Raw genomic sequence first — 20,059 nt, 5'->3', positions numbered from 1 at the left:
ATATTTGATAAAAGTTCAACTTTCATTAGCGTAAAGACACATGGACTCAAAGCCACACAACAAACTCATGGGGTCTTCAAAATACGATTGTTTTGTATTTGTGTTTAATATTGCAGCAAATGCCAAATAATAAACATGCAATCTACTTGCATGCACATGGAAATCTGCCTAGATTTACGTTATATTCCGAAGTTGTCAGGAGCTCCGGGTATGAAGGGCAGAAGATAAATGGGCTTGGTATTACGCCGTGGTTTGTTATTCTATTGAGAATTATTCTCTCCTAACGCATTGTTCTGCCATGATGCTGTTAGTCATGGATGACAGGTATTGAGCAAATGAAGTATTTGCTTGTTTAGGGCGGTACAGGGAGAGCGACAGCTGTAGCGAGTGTTAGCGAAGCCGTCTGAGTCCCATGCATTCGTGACCGGGGGGACGTGGAGACATTGATCCAATGCGAGAAAGAGAGAGAGGGAAACTGGAAGAAAGGCAGAGAGAAAGAAAGCGATAGAAAGACATTGATTGAAATGGATTCTGGAAAAAAGGAGGGAGAATAGCTGAAGTGAGAGAGCTGTAGAGAAGGCTTATCTGTCTCCATAGCGAGGACAGGCTGTGTCAGTGTTTATTGAGAAGCATGGCCTCACCCTTGCCAGTTCATTTGTTTACCACCCTGTCCAGCGCTGAGAGAGTCACAAAGAGGCAGCCATGCTAATCTCAATCAAACGATTAAGACATTATGGCCAACCTTGTTTAAATATTAATGGGTCATTGTACAATACAGGTTCCTCTTGTGTCTCTTACCTGCTTAAAAATGGCTAATAATAAATAGCTGATGGCAGTTTTTGCTGTTACATTTTTTAAACACATCAACAAAAATGCAAGTGATGTCTTTATTTATTTATGTATTCATTTATTTAAATTATATATTTTTCTGCCAGGTTGTAAGTCGCTTGATGCAGTTTATTAACATTTAAACACATTACTTGTTTGATAGAGTGTTTAAAATTTTAAATATTTCTTTTAAAATCCTTAAGTAGAACAGTCACCAATTTCATAGAATTACCCTACATTAACAATATGAAAGATGCCAAAGAGCTATAAACAAATTTGCTTGATCAGAAAAGTCGACTCTTCAAACTAACAGCTGCACAAGCATAATCATATATTCAAAACTCACATTGTAAACCACAATAAACAGTACCCATTCATATGATTAATCAAACATGGATTTCACAACTTCCTTGTGTTCGATCTTTATGGCATTTCATGAATCATTATTTATAAGTTGTCATTGTAGTGAGGTCGTTTGCTGGAACTTGGATGAGAGCCGTCTACGGATAATCTAACGCTGTAGGGATTTATTAAACATAATCGTGCTGTACACAGCCAATAATGCGTCCCAGCAGTGGTCTGACATATTTCTGTTGCACAACTAAAGCATAAATGAGAGTTGCATGGTGTAGCCTATTTGTTGAAATATATTTAATCATTTTGTCTTGATTTGACACACATAGAGCTTGCGTACAACCTCTCAGAGGAGACATTTATATGACGATTTCGTCAAGACTGGTTATAGGCACCAGATGAAGGACTGGAAAGTATTGAAAGGATTTAAGAGTGACACGAGATTGAGAAGCAACAAGTCACAAAAGCGTGACCTTCAGCATCTTGTTTTGTGAAGACTGACATATGGAAGAGATTTGTTATATGACATCTATCAAGAGAAGTGATGGTCACGGCATGCTGCAGTGTATTTTATTAAATTTTTTGTCACGCCTGTTGGCTAAGTGCTTGGTAAATGAAGTGAACACAAGCTCGTAAGAAGAGACTCTTTTGAATGGACGGAGCGTCCCAGGAGTGCGCTTTCTGACAAAGCGATTTTGCTCTCAGCATGCCTCAGAAACCTGAAGTTTTTCCATCCTCAAACAACAAGAGACACTTGATGGAAAAAAGGCAGCACATTCAAATTGACACTCCAATTTTAACAATAGATTATGTTTCCTCTTTTTTCCATTTGTTTGTGCCATGGAAAGAATATTTTCTTCTTGGACACTTTGCTTTAATCCATAATAGCCTACCATTTTTTTATCAGAAATAGGTCAGTATATTCACAACAGAGAAGGATGGACCGCTTCAGTAAAAAGGAAATCAATAGAGACATCTATTTGTCGTAAACCAGGACAGACTGATTTTTATCCCTTTCTTCTCTCTCCCTCGATACTTTTTCTTCCATCCACACAAAAAGACAGCTCTTCATTTTTCAGCAAAAGCATTACGGTTGGCCATTTTGCCGAATAGCAAATGGGCCTTAGTGAATGCGTGTTTTGCATAAATTGTATAAATTGAAGATTTTTTTTTCTTTTTACACTTACATCACCTTCTTTGACTGAAGGTGTCTGAATGGGAGAGGTTTGGCATGGCGGTTGCTTTTGTGTCCTTTCTGACCAGGATGGGGTCTGGTGTAGAGTTGTTACAGTAGGGGTTACTCAGGGATGGGTACTGGGCCCCCTTCAGTTTCTTTGTAGTCACTTAATCTGTCTCTTCCCTTCTGTGGCGGGCATGCTTTGTGCTGTCCTCAGCTTCGTCAGCTCTTCTCCAGCCATGCTGTCCCTTTGTGAGTCCCTCTGAACCTGAAAGACCTCGCTGTGAAGAGATGTCAGCCTAGAAAAACAACAGCGAGTGACATGTGTCACACACACAAAGCCTGTTTGTTGTGGATTGTATTCAGAGCTCCATCTGCTAAGGTGGATTACAACTTTGCAGATTGCTGCAAGTGACAGCGGACAGGCACGTGCCTACGTGGGCACTTGGGCGGCATCATAGTGCACCTGCCTTGCCATTCGGTGAAGTGGTATGGCCTTGTATGAGCTAAATCGGGTTATCTGTCACTCCCCACTTTCTTCATGTCTCATCACTTCTCTGTCTCACACAGCTGTCCAGTGGCCGACAAGTGCAGCATGTCAGCATGAAATTTGAGGGCTTTGATTCATGGGCCAGGACAGAAACGGAGGTCATCTGGCTCCAGCTGATATATATGCCATTGATAGAGGCTGACTGCTGATGTTTAAGATGGTGCTGATGAAATGTCCTTGCGCCATCATTAGCTTCCATTACAGTCTGGTGCGTGCAAGCAGACGTGTTCACACACACAAACATTGAAAACACACACCTAGTTTTGCACAGCCAGAGCTTTGACTAAATGGCATAAGGCCTGGTCCTGTTTTTTCTTTGTTCGTTTTTTTTGACAGTAAAGATATGTATGATGTTACAAAATACTGTATTTTATTTAAATAAATGCTGTTCTTTTGAGGTTTCTATTCAAAGAATCCTGAAAAGAAAAGTCTGAAAAGACTGGAGTAATGGTTGAAAATTCAGCTGTATATTTAATAAGTATAGTTCTTCTACATATAATAATATTCCACAATATTACAGTTTTTACTGTATTTTTAATCAAATAAATGCAGCCTTGGTGAGTATAAGAGACCTCTTTCAAAAGCAGTAAAATATCTTACTGACCCCAAAAGTATACAAAATATGAGCTGAGTTGCTATAAAAATAAGGATATTATGCTGAACTATCAGCCTCCACCTTAAGAATTATGCCTCTTCACAAACCATCTTTATTATGTGAGTTACAATGGCAATAACTGCGGAAGTGCAGAGACAATTATGCACTAAGGAATAATGAGAACTATAATTATCATGTAAAACTTCTGTTTCTAAATTATTCAGCTGTAATTTTGTTGAATAAACCATGCAAAAGACTGGGATTTTCAAAGAGATCAGTCTTTCAAATTAGAGATACTTTAGAAACCATTGGAAAACCACTTCATAGCTGCAGAAGAACAGACTGCAGATGCTGTATCTGAGTGAATAGAGCTGTGTGTTACTTTTGGTCCTTATAAAAGTTGTGTTAAAGGGATAGTTCGCTAGCATGTGACTTCAGAAGACTTATTGTGCATAAGTGAGATCTTTTATGATACTTTTACATCCTTTCCGAGGATTGAAAGATCCGGTCCTCATTCCTTGTAATTGCATGGAAAGAAGCAACCTGCACATTGTTCAATCTGTGTGTTCCATAAAAAAAACAAAAAAAAAACAAGTCATACAAGGTTGGAAAGACATTAAAGGTTAGTAAATGATGACAGACTTTTGATTTTGGGTTGAACTATCCCTTTAATACTGGGCATGGAAAAAATGGCCACACATCTCACTTTTTCGTCCTTTTCCGGTCCTCCTTTTCTCTTTTCCTCCTCTGCCTGTACCGTCTTCCCTCTGTCTCGTAGTGTTTTAATGTATCAGCGGTTGTCAGTGCGACTCCACCTGCACACTTAGCACCTTGCCGGCTTTGTATCCATTCTGATTAAGTGGCAGACTCCTTAATGATGTGGTGGACTCGCTCCAAAGATCAACTTCATTTTTCACCACACGGTCATTAAAGAACTCGCCTCTTTAATTTCTGCTTGCATAATTCAAATCGGTTGCCATATATACTGCAGATGAACACAGAAAAAAGGTGTAGAAATTTTCAAGATAAAACTCAAGAAACCTTTTACATGCACAGTTCTTGTAAATTAATCGTAATTATTGAAATGAAAGTATGTTATCTTATTCATCTAAAATCTATCATGGAACTTCTATCAAGTTTTTTTTTCTCTCTTCCAGAAAACACAAAAGAAGTTTTAGCAAGTTGACCTTAGAGATCTTTTGTAATTAAATGAAAGTGAATGGGGGCGGACACTGTTGAGCTCAAAAATGTTATAACAAAGCACCTAAAAAGTATTCTACACAACTCTCACACTATATTCTACGTATTCTGAAACCATATAGCAGTTTTAAGTTAGTATTTTGAGAAATTGTTCATCTTCACATCCATCATAGCTTTATACATTATTTGTCTTCAAAAGATCTACATGCTTTAAAAGACTTACATTTTGATCTGTTTCTCAAACAAAACAATTCTGCATGAATTCAGAAGACCTGGAATATAGCGAACAAGTAATATAGATTACTTTTATGATTTTTAATGTAATTTTTGGAGCTTGACAGCATGTATGCCTATTCACTTTCATTGAATGGAAAAAAGCAGACAGGAAATTCTACTAAACATCTCCTTTTGTGTGTCACAGAAAAAGTTAAATGACATGAATGTTTCATTTTTGTGTGAACAGTGCCTTTAATATTACATTCCTTAGCCTCACAGATTACAAATAGATCAGGGGGAATTTTAAGTTAGATTGATTCGTAGAAAGAAGAGCTCATCTCATTTTGTGTTGCATTAAGTAGTAGTGTATGTTTTATAAGAGAGAGATTATACTCTTCTATGGGTTTTGTTGTTGTTGATAATGTTGTTTTTTCCAAAAATTACCAGAATCAAGTTTGACACACAGCAACCTTATCCCTTAATCCCATGTTTTGGTTTCATACAGCATTTGAAATACAAACTGAAAATAAAATGACAAATCTAAAAACAGCAAGAAACATAAGAAGAGGTCTTAATGTTTTATTATTATTTTTTTTTATTATTATTCCCCCAAAGAGCTTACCTCTTCATTTGCTGATTATAGGAGACCTCTTTTCACCCCTCATGCTACTCAAAAACCTTCACTGAATATTCTTTATCTCACACTTTTCAGTTCTTGTTGCTCAGTTGATGAAACATGGCAGTAGCTTTTTGTTTTTGTAGCTCTTTTGATTTATTGTGGCTGTGTTGATGTGAATTGGATTTTTTTTTTTTTATATATATATATATATAGATACTGTATACGTGCATAAGACATTTTTAATCCCTGGCCATGCAATTTCCTGGTTCATTTCAGGTTCTTCTGCCTCCACATTTAAGTGCAAAGTCCACATCTCAAAATGTGTTGAAGTCTGATGGATAGAACCTAGCCCCGATACACACGTCAACACAGAAGAAAAGTACTGTCGCTATCTCCACCTTAAGTTGCTTTGGATAAGAGCATCACTCCATACCTACGATGCCCCTAGGCTGACTCTGTTTGTGGCGGCCCAGTGCGAACTTAAAGGTGCCATGAAAGACTAAAAGTGGGGCATGCATGAGGCCTCGCCGTGACCTACCTTGTTCAAAGGTTCTGGGGGATGAGAGCTGTGACAGGCCTACTCCTCAGTGGAGAACATTACTAATGTGTGAGGGTGCCGGATGAGCCAGGCCTGTGATAAATAGCTCCCAAACACCCCTGGCACAATCATAAGTCAACAGTAAAAGAGAAAAGCCGAAATGCCTCTGCCCAGGAGCTCAAAAATGGAAGGGAAGAAAGAAAAAGACTTGTTTTGGGCCTACCGAAAGGGCCAAATTCAAGGATTATCGTAGCCTGAAGAACTCCCTCAATCTTGAGGATAAAGCCTCTCCTGCCGCTACGGTATCTTGGTGGACTATAATGGTGTTTTAGTTGGAGGGAAAGTTGCAGGACAATGCAAATATGTGCTCAAAGAGGCGGAGGGTCTCTGTGGTTTGCTGCTGTAGCGATGTGGCAGAGTGACACACCTCTGACTTTAAAACTAACGCAAAGAATCATTGCATGTGTCAGTTGTGGTTGAAAGCCATTTTGACAATTATAACTCGGAAAGTACTTTGGTGCACCAGAGAACTGGTAGCAGCAACAAGAAGTATATGCAAATGGAGTTTTTGTACTGTTATTAGTAACTCATTTCATCTTTCATCTTATGTAATATTAAGATTAAGTAGGTTTTTTAAGTTAACATTTTTGCTTCCTCATCTTTTCTTTCTGAGTTGTTTTTTTTCTCTTTTTTTCTGTATGTACAACATATTTTATTGTTACTTTTTGATTTTGCTCGTTCTTAAATATAATGAGTAAGCAAATAATAAGAATATATAAATTTTTTTTAAAAAAACCAAACAAACTTTTTTTTCAAGATAAGTTTTTGTTTTATTTCTTTCATTTCTTTGTAATCTACTGCTGCCAATATGTTGCATTACGCTTATTTTCTGACAACATCTTAACTAAATTTTTTCAATATGTTGTCAGTATGTTAATCTCTTAATCAGTTTTATTTTTCTCTCAATCTAAAGCAAACTTTTTCTCCATTCACCTATACTTTCTTTCAGATTTGATGTAGCCGTTTGGCATTGAGGATGTGTAGACTGTAGTGGTTGTTGGGGGAGGACGTTGCGTGTTTCCTTGACACAGGGTAATACATCACATGCTCCAGGGGGTCTCCCCGGTATGCTCCTCAATAATGAAGTTCATTCGTTAACTTCCCCCTTAAAGGCCACACTCCCCCACTGCCCTTTTCAGCAGTCGGCGGGGCTCGTACAGTAGTCATAGTGGCACGCGAAGAAAAACATAATCATGCTTTTTGCCAGCGACCGCTGAAGCTCCACATGAAGGATAAGAAGGGCTATTACCTATCCCTCATGCCTAGTTATGACCATAATTATCACACCCAAAATCACCTGCCCTACTTCCTGTAGAGACGTTGGCAAGGTTCCACTACCTATCATCTCCACTTCCTCTTCGCTGGGAGAGGGAGTTTCATGCGGCTTCACGGGGAGGAAGAAAGAGATCATTAGGATGCTGAATGTCTCTTCCTGGCCCCGGTTCAGACCCCGGTACATGGTGTTATGTCCCCTCCTCCTCCTCCTCGTCTCCTCCGCTCGAACTCTCTTTCCAAAGTCTTGGATGAGAACCTTTCATATTTTTTAAGACAGAAGAACTCGTTTTTTATTCTCCTACCTTAAGCTCTAAGGCGATACACATTTACCATAGTGAAGCACAAATCCTCCAGTCGGTTAAATCTATCTGCTGATACAATCTCAAATAGGATCCCACACCTGAGGCACTTATTCTTATTTTTGAAGTATTTTCACTTTGGTCCTCTGAGCTTTTTTTTCTTTTTTTTTTTCTTGTCCTTGCTATTAGCGATTCACAGCTCACCTTGACTGCCTCTCTCTATCGCTCACAAATTAATCTCATAAACACATTTATTTGTTTGTCTCTTTCAGCCACGTTGGCAACATGAGAAAATGCCCAAAGACAAAGAAATTGGTTTGACATCTCTGCTCTATTAAAACTAACCGAGCAGCGACAACATCGACAGCAACAGCAAGCAAACAGCCGCTTGGGGCCATCTGATGTTTTCAATTAGACTGAGCACAAGGGGAGTTTAATGCTTATCAAATTGTTTACTGCCAAATGTCTCCATATTATTAATACCTGGAAGGGTTCAAATTTAATTTGAAGTAAACATGCTCAGTGTAGAGGAGGATTGGAGATTTGTTTGAGTAACATGTCAAACAGAGCTTTCTGTCTCTGGTCTCCGTGCTTTGTTCTTGGCAAGTCTGTTTGTATTTGCTCTAGACGTTTCGTCTGGTGACTTGGCTCGTTTTGTTTTGTTGATTATTAATCATTGCTTACAGCACAATTACATTTTGATGATTTTGTAAATGTTTTTAGAAAAATATCTGTTTCTTAGTTAGAAAACTCATTGTATGCTATAAGGAGTTTGAACAGTTTTTAAATATAAAAATTAAGCTTCAATATTTCATATGAACTGTGAAAGTTCCAGTATCAAGTGGTTATTTGGCAATATTTTATTTTAAGCCGTCTCCCCAAAGTGGTATCCAAAACGTGAAATGAAACCAATCTCATTGGCCCATTTTTCAATAATTGCTTCCAAAACTGAGGCTGAGTCATTCTTTGGAGCATAGTGTCATTATACAGAAGAAACCCATTTTTGGTTTTTGTGCAGTGCTAGTGGGAGCACGTTGTCTGGATCTTGTCGAGGGGATTCATTTCGGTCGAATAACCCTCTTTCTTCATCTTCTGTGAGACTAAAACACGGCATTGTGAAATTCGGAGTCCCGCAGCGTCCTTAAAAGAAATGGGTCTTTAGAAATCGAACACCTTACTGTTGGTGGCTAGCTGGTTTTAGAGATTAGTTTTTAATGATGATTTGAGAACCTTTTGTGGTGGTTAAGCATGATCAAACATCTCAATTAGATATCCCCAACCTACATTTCTGGATTATTAAATCAGTGCTAAAAATGATCTTGAAAATAAACTCAGTGTTTCTCAAAAGAAAGAAAGAAAGAAAGAAAAACATCTTCTAACGTCTTCTTCTCTTTCGAAGAAAAGAAGCCCAATAGTCTTGTCTATTTATCCTGGAAATAGATATTCCCCTTGTTGTCGGAGTGATTTATTGAAGTCCTCTTCTCAGATGGAAGCCACAGGAAATTGCCTGGAATGGCTCTAAATTGGTTTATGATTGTTTTATACGGGCTCGTGCGCTTACCGTTTGATATTATGCCCCCGCACTCTTCGCCGTACGTATTAAACTGATCCATATTGAGGTTGTTGGTGTGTATTTAGGGGGACTTCTTAATTCAGTAATGTCCTGAACTGGATGCCATGTCACATTCGGCATTACTGTGAGAAAGTGCCACTTCTATGATATATCTTTTGTCACCCTCATCGAGCAGTAGCTTTAGCCTCTGTCTGGTGATCATGTTGTTGGATGTATGCTTTTGATAGACTCATATTAGTTCCTTCCTGTGAGCTCTAGAGGGAATCTCTTCTCACATACTATATGTTACATCTGTCATCCTCTTCACTTTACCTCTGAGTAATTCAATAAATCTCCAGTCAAAGAATAGTTGACTAGAGTGAACAGGCTCCTGTAATTTTATGTAAGGATATGGTTTTTGGTGCTCAGAAACATAATGCATAATAAGTCACAGGCTATATTGAGTGCAGTAATACATTAGACATTTGTAACACATTTAACTTCCATAATAGAATAAAACAATATTCAGCATTAAAATAAATAGGATCAGAGTAGGTTGTCCAGTAACTAGTCGTTTAGTCTTGTTTAGCAGCAAGGATTTACAGTGGATGAATTGAGGCACGACATCAAGGAGAGTGTTTATTTTTATTGACAGTCAGAGTTACTGTTAGCATGCTAATGTTAGCATGCTAAAACCTTTCAACTTAAGAAATTGTGTTTCTAAATTCCTACACCATTGCTGCATCTGTCAAAATATTGTTATTATTATTATTATTATTTATTTTATTTTTTTTCATAAATTGGCCACTTTAATTTAAACTTGGAAAAGTGTTATATAATTGGTGTATTATTATTTTGCCATGTCCAGTGTGGCATTGGTAATTTTGAAAATCTCTTTAAGGCAAATCACATTTTTTGGCATCCGGTCCAAATTACTTGAATGGAGACTAAAATACTAAAATCTCCAAAACTGTCAGTACAGATTAAGTTCAAATTACACAACAACTCTGGTATCATAAAATGTGCCTTATTTATTGATTGATTTAGTTCTAATGGCTCTTTTGCATCTGAAGAAAAGTGGTTTCAGAAGTAGAGAAAGTAGTCGGTTAAAGCAAACTCCTTCCTGCCGTGGTTTCAGTGTTAAGGAGAAGCAGGAGTTAAAGAGGATCGAGGATCAGCTGCTGTTCTGCCCGTGCGTGGGATGCTACTGACAGACTGCTAATGAGCCCATTATCGGCTGCAGTCCTCTGCCTGGCTCCTCGGGGGCACCAGTGGATGCTCTGCGTCCCCTCTCAATTGAATTCCATCCCACAGGGGTTGTTTACAATAAATACATTTGCTTGAATTAATCAGGAGGTGGAGAGACAGACACTTGATTAGGGCTGCCTTGTTTACGGAGAGAGACAGTGAAACGATATTGACAGAGCCCACCTTTAGCCCTTGCTAGGTCGGGGTAGGGATACACCCACGCCGGGTCTATATTTGATTTAATAAGTTGGTTGGAATATGAAGTTTTAGTCTTATGAAGATCATTTTATGAAGAACCAGATTGAATTGTAGCTATGCTTGAGGCAAAAAAAATGCCACATGAAACGTGGTGTAAACAAAGGTTATACACTTTACTGAGCTTATTCACCTCATATAATGTTTCATGTGATTTACAAAATTGGGATGTTGCTGGATCAACATCTTTTGTTGTTCCTGGAACAATGTTAACATCACCCAATTTTTGCCCTCTGGTTCTATGAGTTGACATGATTTCATCTAGTAGAACATGTTCCTGGATCAACATCCTTGTTGATCAACAATATTCCAATCAGATTTTAGAAATAAGTGAGCAGATCATGTCAAGTTTAGACTTATAACCGGGGTTAGGGGCTTCTACACCATTTTTATTCACCAATCATTTCCCTTTGATTGTATGGGTAAGTTATGGATAGGGTTCAGGGGTAGGTATAAAGGTGGGACTTTGTTTTTGGACAGAAATGTTGTTCCAGGATCAACAAAAGATATTGATCAAGGAGCATGTCTTACTTGGCAAAATCAAGGTGACTGGTTATAAGGTTAAGTTCTTTGGCGCCATGTTTTTGCCAAGTAAATGTGTTTCTAGATCACTGACTTTTGTTGGGTTCTGAAACAACGTTCTTCTCGATAGTTCCTAATCCCAAATCCAAACCATAAATCTGAAGGAAACTGCTGATTTAGAAGAACGTTCTTCAAGCCGGTGACCCCTAACCTTAGCCTTTTCTCTATTCCTACCCCTATAATCTGATCGGTTGATTGGAAGGTTGTACCAGGACCAATAAGGATGTTAATCCAGGAACATGTCCTACTTGGCAATTCACGGTCACTAGGTTGGGTTAGTGCTGTGATTGAACAAAGCAATTCAATCAATTCATTGCCAGAAAATAGGCAGTGTCTTCTGAGACTACCATAAAACTACACAGGCCTGGGTTCCAAGTTTGGGAAAGCCGGGATTGAAAGGAGGGGAAATGCATTCCAGGACAAGGAGTGGAGAAGACGAGGCCTGTCTAGTGGCAGCTGTTGTCATTAACACCACTTAATTCCTCCGTTGATTGTTGCAGTTCTTCACAGTTTGATTTTTGACACCTCAGAGACGCCGACATCTCCAGTGACTGTTTGGGGACACACTAGGAAATTACGGAGTGTGATTTGACATGCCTCGCTGGTCTAAATACCAAGTATTTTGTAGAGACCAATGCTTTTGTATATCACTGATAATCATCAGCCTTATGAGTGGCATAGTGGTTATATCATGCGGTAATGTATATTCAATTTAAGAACTTCGTTGTATGAGCTACATTTACCCACAGCTGTAAACATTCACACACACGACAGACAAATGTTCCACTATCCTTTTCATCAGTAGCTCTCAAAGCCACAGACATGTTTTTTCCACCATTACTGATAACTCATTTGTAGTCTAGGGTTATCGCACAGAGATCTAGAGGTATAGGAAGATGAGAACGCGCTATTAGTTTTTGCATGCGAGTGCACATGTAGCCTTTTTTTCCACTCCACGAACACACGTGTGCGCCTGAACTGCACTGCCCAGAGGCTACAGCATGCTGTTCAGAAAGCCTTTCTCTCAGCAGTCTGCTCTAACCACAGCACTGTTGCTAATCTACCGACCACAAGTATCTCGGCAGAGCGAAGCAGTTTAACCTTACCGCAATCTGCAGTTTGACTGACTCACCAAAAGCGCAAGCACCACAGAAAAAAACACAGTAGCCTAATAGAAACAAAACAGCCCACTGCTAACACTAATGCTAACAGAACAGCATGACACTAGCTAAAATACCTCCACGGCAGCTAATGCAACTTTGCGGCTGCTTCGGCGTGGCTAATTTTCATCTATGATACACCTCATTTGATAATCATGGAGGGGAAATTATATTTTGCTTATTAAGCAGAGACCGTTGACGGATTAGTGTTGACATAACATGAGTTAATTTATTTTTGCTGCCGCTAATGGATCACACAAGAGGTTGTGATCAGACGGTAATTTCGGAGATTTATGGCATCAGGTGCAGAGTGTGTATTTGCATTTTTTATTTTTTATATTTATTTTTTCAGGGGATTTACAGCACATTTATTTCTGCTCATTTGGTGTTAAATTGGCATATCAACTACAGCCATTCAGGTAAACAGAGATTTTACCTTTAGCCAATCACACATACAAACATATTTATAACTCTAAATAAAAATACATATACTGTGATATGATATCAATAGTGTTGTTTTTATTAAAATACTATTGTTTCTACAATTTATAACTATAACAAAACCCTAAAAAAATTAATCAGGGAACTCTAAATTTCAATGTTAAATTTATTTATTTATTTATTTATTTATTTATTTTAGTAGTTATCAAGAAGTTACTACTGTATTTAGTGGAAACTATGGTTACTATTGCAAATGTTTGTGAGTGACGTATTAAAATTAAATATATACATTGAAGGTGAAATTGTTTTTTATCAAAAAAGGTGTATGTTTTAGTAGACTGTTCAGTAATACTTTTATTAAAAGGGCTTGAATATTGCTAGTTTTTAATATTGATTGGGTAATTGAAAAACATAATTTTTCACTTGAATATTATATAAAATATTAATTTATTGTAAATAAATAATGATTATATTCCTGTTTTGAAGTAAAAAGATGGATAAATTTGTGTATGTGATTTGATAATTCATGAATCCAAGGGTTAATTGTTTAAATTATTATTACATGGGGAATAAAACGTATTTAATAAAAAATAATAATAATAATAATAATCGTTCAATAGGATTTTTATAAGAGGTAATGCTTCAGATGATTCAATAATATGATTCTCTCTCTCTCTCTTATCTGAAATTCATGTTAGTCCAAGGTGGAGATGAGAAGAGCAGGGGCTTATTTATGAAGCTCAAAATGGAGCTGGGTTTGGTTTGTGGCCGGAGCCAGCTCTTTCTAAGACCAGAATCATGAGCAGCCAGCTGCTAAGAAGCCTGAGCAGATTATTAGAGAGAGAGAGAGAGAGAGAGAGCTAGAGAGAGGGGGTCTCCGACGGAGCGACGGAGAGAGAAAATGAAAAGGATGGTGAGATAGTGAAACTCATCAGACAGTCACTGTGTGGTGGAAGGATCAGTATGAGTCTCTCTCTCTTCCTCTCTCTCTCCTGCTATCTTCTGGAGCTCAGCTGCCAGGGCAGCCCGTGTGAGCGCCTCTCTCAGCAGGCAGGACACCGAGCGGCAAGAGAGGAAAAGATGAAACCAGCCTCCTGGAGGGAGGTCAGAGAAACGGCCAGTAACACACTCTCGCTCGCTCGCTCTCTCTCTCTCCAAAAACATCTGGAGTTGTTTGCAGCCTCATCTTCCCGTCTAATTTAAGCACACAGAAAGAGAGACACTGGCGTCACAGTGCCAAGACAAAAGAAAAACATGACCTTTTTTATTTATTTTTTTTGGATTCTCCCCTTTTTTGCCCCTACTGTTACATTCAACAGCTTTATTGGCATGATAAAATAAGCTCTGCTTTGCTAAAGCATTAGTTACATTATATGTACACACATGCATACTAGAGATGACAGGGCGTTTGTCTGAAGGGAAAATGTCCCGGGACCTGTGAAGAATGGGTGTCTAGGAAATTACACTTTAGTACAGTCTACTAATTAAACTCATAAAAAAATTGTCCAGGACCTCTTGCTTAAGGAATTAGTTACTTATAATGGATCACAGTGAACAACTAGTCAACTCGACAACCAATCACTCGATTAGTGAGGTCAACTAATTAATCTAGATTACATTCTATAAATTCTATAGATAGATGTTCTATCTGAAGGTATATATATATATATATATATATATATATATATATATATATATATATATATATATATATATATATATATATATATAAAATACACATAAACTAACAAACTGTAAAAAGCTGTTAGACAGTTTGTTAAAATAATAATCGAATATAAAATTTTTAAATAACTAATAGGTCCTAGGTCATTTATGGCATGTTTCTGTAATTTAGCATTTTAAAAATATTTAATGTCACTATACATGATAAATGTAATCATTTTATATTTATAATATATCCCATCAAAGATTCTCTCAGTTGCTCTGTCATCTTGATTGAGGGCTGAAAAAAAAAAACCTTGTTCGAAGTCATTTCTGTTCTGTAATAATAATTATAATTATAATAATAATCATTGTAAAACACCTCCTAGTCGTCCCTTTTTTATAATTCCTTACTTTTTTTTAGCTTTGTTTTTTACAAGCTGAAAAAAAAGAACTTGTTTGGTAGTGTGCTTCTGTTATGACTTTCGCTTGTTTGCGATAAAGCACAAGAGACAGTGACAGTCGCCCAGTAGCCCCCCTCACCCATCCCATCAGCCCGGTCCCAGCCACTGCAGTCTGTAGAAAAAAGACCCAACCCACTTATCTCCTCCCCCTCACCTTTCATTGGACGCCTCCTCTGCCAATCACAACCCAGGGGCGGGCTTGAGAGTGAGGGAGCGCTGATGTCAGAGTCACATGGATTCTGGTGTGGTCATGCGAGTGCAGCTGAGCGGCAGAGCTATGCTGGCCAGCTGCTGCTGAAACAGCAGTGGACTGCTTGAGCTAGCACTCGCGATACCGCTCGCCTATGGACCGCCGAGCTTAATGATGTATTTTGTGATTTCAGCTATGAAAGGTAAGAGGAGAAAAGCATGCCGGGGTTTTGTCTGTCCTTTTTGTAAACTTCCTTTTTTGCGAGCGAGTCGAGCTGCAAAGGGATTTTATTCATAGTCAGCCAACTCTCTGTTAGAGCGTCTCGTGTAAAGAGAGAGAGAGAGGCATTGAGGCTTGTGCAAGTTTTGTTGCAGGGAAATTGTTGTTGTGCCATTGTTTTACATTTCTATTTTGTAAGGAAATGAAGTTAGTGCTTTGATACGAATGAGAAAGTTCTGTTGCTGAAACAGCTGAATGTCAAACAAGAGGATGTTAGGATGCTGATGCCTGATTTTTCTGTTCCTGAGATGGAGTTGGAAACTCCATATTTTGGAAAATCAACAAATTGAATTATTTTTCATTATTTTATACACTCAAAGTTTCAGTTTTCAGACAAGAATTGGTGGTCTCGTTGCCCCAAGTCAGAAACCGAGAGTTTTTTGTGTTGTTGAAGGGAAAAGGTCGAGGAGAGTTTGAGTCAGGATGCAGGATGTGTCGACTGGCAGCCGTTTGGGTTGACGTCGGTGTGTGTTGTGTTCCACTGACCTATTTTTTGGGCCATGAACAACCAGGGTGAACTCCACACCACTATACTGGTGTTGATCCTGCCTCCGTAATCCTTCTCGCCGGTCCCATCCCCACCCCCCATAACACACACACACACACAGACACACACACACACTCATCTGCCGTCTCTAGGCTGGATAACCTGCATTCTCACATTCATTTGTTTTCATTTGAAGTCTCTCTCTTTCTTTTTATTAATATACATACACTTTAAAATACATACACTCTCTGTGCATCCATGCCACTACACACACTCCCTCCTCTTTGTGCACACACACGGCTGTCATTCTGTATTAGGAGAGAGGTGTTGAAAGTGGAAAAAGCGGTGGATGTTGGTGTTGAGCTGCGGTAACAGCAATCTTCTCCTTCGCACACTCTCCGTGAATCTCCCACTGAAAGCTCTTCGACAGTTCACCTCCACTGCACTCGCAGTTATTGCATTAACCGAACCACCTTGAAATTCTTGTATCTGTGTGTTGGAGCTCAGTTAAATAGTTATGTATTAAATAGATTTATGCAGCATCAAAATGCATCGCTAAGCCCTATTTGTAATATTGAGTAATAAAATATTTATGCAAATTTTCCAACTTGATTTTGCAAGGAATTACAAGGACGTGTATTAAAGTTTATGTTTTATGAACCTTTTTTCCGTCTTTTTCAGATCTTTGAGTATTTGGATTGTTCATACCTTCTCAGGCATCTGAATGTGAAAGCATGTTGTCTGAGTGTACGTGTGGGTTTAGTTTTTTTGCATGCAAGCAGGCAGCCATTGATGTGTGTTTGTGGGTATGATTGTGCAAGTGTGTGTGTGTGTGTGTTTGTGTGTGTGAGCTGGAGCAGGTGTATGAGATAGCCTCTGACCCCATGTCTCATGTGTAGGTTGTTCTGAAGAGGCTTACAAACTGAAAATAGAGCTCTTGGAGACTGGAGGAATGCATAATCATAGAACCAAAACACATTTACAGGGTGTCTAACTCTTTAATAAAAGGCGTTCTAATGTTTTAGAGAGGTTGATACAGTTTGCGTGGACTCAATTATTTTGAAAGCATTGTGTATTAATATTATGGTTTCTATTGAAGACACCTTGTATTTGTATGTAATTTTAATTTTGAAACTGCTGAAACTTAAAAATCATGAATAGACATGATTGCTCATTTATTTATTGTTTGTTTGTTTGTAAATGCCTTCATGAAATCTCATTTCAGTTCAGCAACGTTTTTCAGAGCAGTTGACTGATTGCGACTATGATTTTGCTGTGAAACCACATTTCATTTACGTCTGGCAATTACTAAGTGTTTGCTTTACAAGTCATTTGACAGGCATGTTGTTACAGATGCTCTTTTTCCGATCATCCCTCCTTTTTCCTTTCCTCTTTCCCAGCCTCCTAGCCACACACTTGCCTTTCAAGTACCTAATTACCTGTAATGAAAACATCCCTCTCATTACCCTATGCAAATAAGCTAGCCTGCTCCACACAATTAAGATGAAAACTCCAAATATTAATTACATAATTAAAGAGAGTTGTTTGATGTGCCAAAGACAGAAAAAAACAGGGCTGTTTCATCTGTGTGGTAATTAACCCTTTAATAAGCTATAAAGTATGTTGGAAAAGGGCTGTTTGAAATCTTCTGACATTTTTTGTATGCAGTTTGCACGTGTTCTGAGAAGCACCAGACCAGAATGAATATAAATGCATGTAGATGTTACAAACAAAGTTAAAGCAAATAATATTTGCATGCAAGTGAACGTTAGTGGCTTGCTCTTTCTCTCTCTCTTAAGTCAATAGGCTAGTTGAGTCTTCTTGACTAGAGTGATTCTCTGGGCACTTTGGTAATACAGCAGAGGTTAACAAGATTGGCAGTAATCCAGTTAGCCACAAAGGACAGAAAGAGGGCAGGCAAAATCAGATTAAGTTGAAGTAAAGATGTAGCCCACTAGCTAGGGTTAAAAATAAAGAGCGAGTTTACTGGCCAGCAGGAGTGTTAAGAGGACTATTTCTGCAGCAGCTCCAGATTTTGCAATGGAGCGGGGTAAGGAGTCACTTTTATGGATGTTTAAGTGCCACTTGCTATGGTGTTAATGTTTTTGCATATTAAGCATTTGGCAGTTTCAAAAGTTCAAAATGTAAAAACCTACATTTGAAAATGAATTTATCACATAAATTGTATGTGTCTTTGAATGTTGTGTTAAAAGCTATTATCTTTTTATAGATGATATGCTGTAAGTAGCCAATTCTTGGTCAGAATAAGTTTTAAATTAAACCAGACTTTATTGTAATGGGCAAAAAAGCTATTTGAATATAAGGACTGAAGCATACTCAAATGTATTCCAAAATGTTAAAGCACATTTTGGTGGTTTCAGAAGTCCAGAATGTAAAAACCCTGGGAAAAAAAAAGTAAAAATTTGTAAAAGAACTTATATATTATATTTATACGTATATCAAAAAAAAAAAAAAAAAAAAAAAAAATTATATATTAAAGGCCTGAAATGTACTCTAATGTCACTGTCTCGTATACTGAAACATCTAAGAAAGCAATTTAAAACTGGTTGCATTCTCATGGTAGCCACAGGAGGCACTATTGCTAGCTGTTGCATAATCTTTTCTTCTATGGTCATGTTCTTGCAGGTCATTGTTTAACTGGACAGGTGTTTGACGATAACACTATCCCCACCTTAAATAATGAGGTTAGTTAATGCCAGAGCAATGCAAGGACAAAAGTGTGTACAGTACAACAAAACAACATTTTCACATTTGCATACTTTTGTAGAGTATGTTTTGTCAGAATTTTGCACCACAAGATTAGTTTTATACTTAATGTCATTGCAGAATAATGTCTGACTGCTGTGTAATCGACTTTAATCTAGTCCAGTCTAGACCTGCCAAAAGACATGACTGGATCAAACCAAGGGATCAATCCTGGTGTGTGGAAGTGGGCTTTGGATTGATAAGAGCATACATGCGCAAACACACACACACACACACACACACACACACACACACACACACACACACACACACACACACACACACACACAGTCTATCATCGTTTCTCCTTGGAGGTTGAGTGACCATATTCCACCACAGCTTGTGAAAGAAACTGAGTGGCACATTTCCACAGGTTATTACAGTGTGTGGCATTTGAGAGCGAGAGCGAGAGAGACTGTCAGAGTGTGTATGAGTGTGTGTCAGAACTGTGAAATGCATTACCTGCCAGCTTGGGCACGGTGACTGCTTAATGAGATATTGACTGGCCATTGAGAGCATAGATTTTTGATTTAGCTCCAGTGGTGTGTGTGTGTGTGTGAGAGAGAGTGTGTTTAAAAAAAGCATCCAGACGGTCTGAAGATGGACAGAGAAAGAAAGAGGAAGAAAGGGGATGAATGAGTGAATTCGAGACTGAGCAAACGAAAGAGTAGAAAAAAGAAAGAGAGAGAGAGTTTCTCTGTAGAATTGTAATCTGGCACTTCTCCTGGTTACCCATGCCATGCACGGACACACCCATCCTCACGCTACATCTGAGCCCTGGCACCTTGGACAGTTTGGCATGAGTCCCATGTGCCAGTCTCGACTCTTGGCAGGCAAGACAATCTCCACTCCAAAGAAAATAGATCCTTGTTGCATCAGATGCTTCTGTCTCCGCTCAATCAAACCTGCGCTAATTTTATCCCCTTAGATTTTAAGTCAACGTGAAACAAATATTGACCCTATTTACTTTACTAATATGCAATACCCAAGTTCATCTCAGTCAGCAGCATTTGTCAAATATTGTGTATTACTAAACATTTTGACACGTCTGTTGTTTTTAATCAAATTAATTTTTGTGGTAATCAAAATTATGCAACATGTTCTGTCTATTGAGCCAAACCTATCTTGGACCGAGAGTATTGTTTTTACCCAGAGTAAGTTACAACTAGCAGGTGCCAGTGATCCAATCAATTCTTGACAGATAGATCAAGTCCCATCCTTTATTTTTATCTTGCCGAATATCCCATTTCACTCGTAAATGT

The 20,059-nt window shown here is 38.3% G+C and overlaps 1 protein-coding gene across 2 annotated transcripts in view; it reads left to right on the top strand.

Moving 5' to 3' along the window:
- Positions 1 to 20,059, top strand: part of LOC109090991 (nuclear receptor ROR-alpha A) — a 259,286-nt gene that overhangs the window by 186,362 nt on the left and 52,865 nt on the right. The window contains exon 1 of one of the 2 annotated variants that reach the window (XM_042715591.1): positions 15,292 to 15,467. The exons of the other annotated variant lie outside the window; for it this stretch is intronic. Coding sequence (XP_042571525.1) covers positions 15,437 to 15,467 — 31 coding nt within the window. The 5' untranslated portion in view covers positions 15,292 to 15,436. Of the gene's footprint in view, positions 1 to 15,291; positions 15,468 to 20,059 lie in introns of those variants that run through there. 2 annotated transcript variants of the gene reach the window in all.

Source organism: Cyprinus carpio, chromosome A25 (genome assembly GCF_018340385.1).
Source record: "Cyprinus carpio isolate SPL01 chromosome A25, ASM1834038v1, whole genome shotgun sequence".
Taxonomy (NCBI): Eukaryota; Metazoa; Chordata; class Actinopteri; order Cypriniformes; family Cyprinidae; genus Cyprinus; species Cyprinus carpio.
The sequence above is the reverse complement of the archived record's forward strand: the minus strand, read 5'-3'. Positions and strand labels throughout refer to the sequence as shown.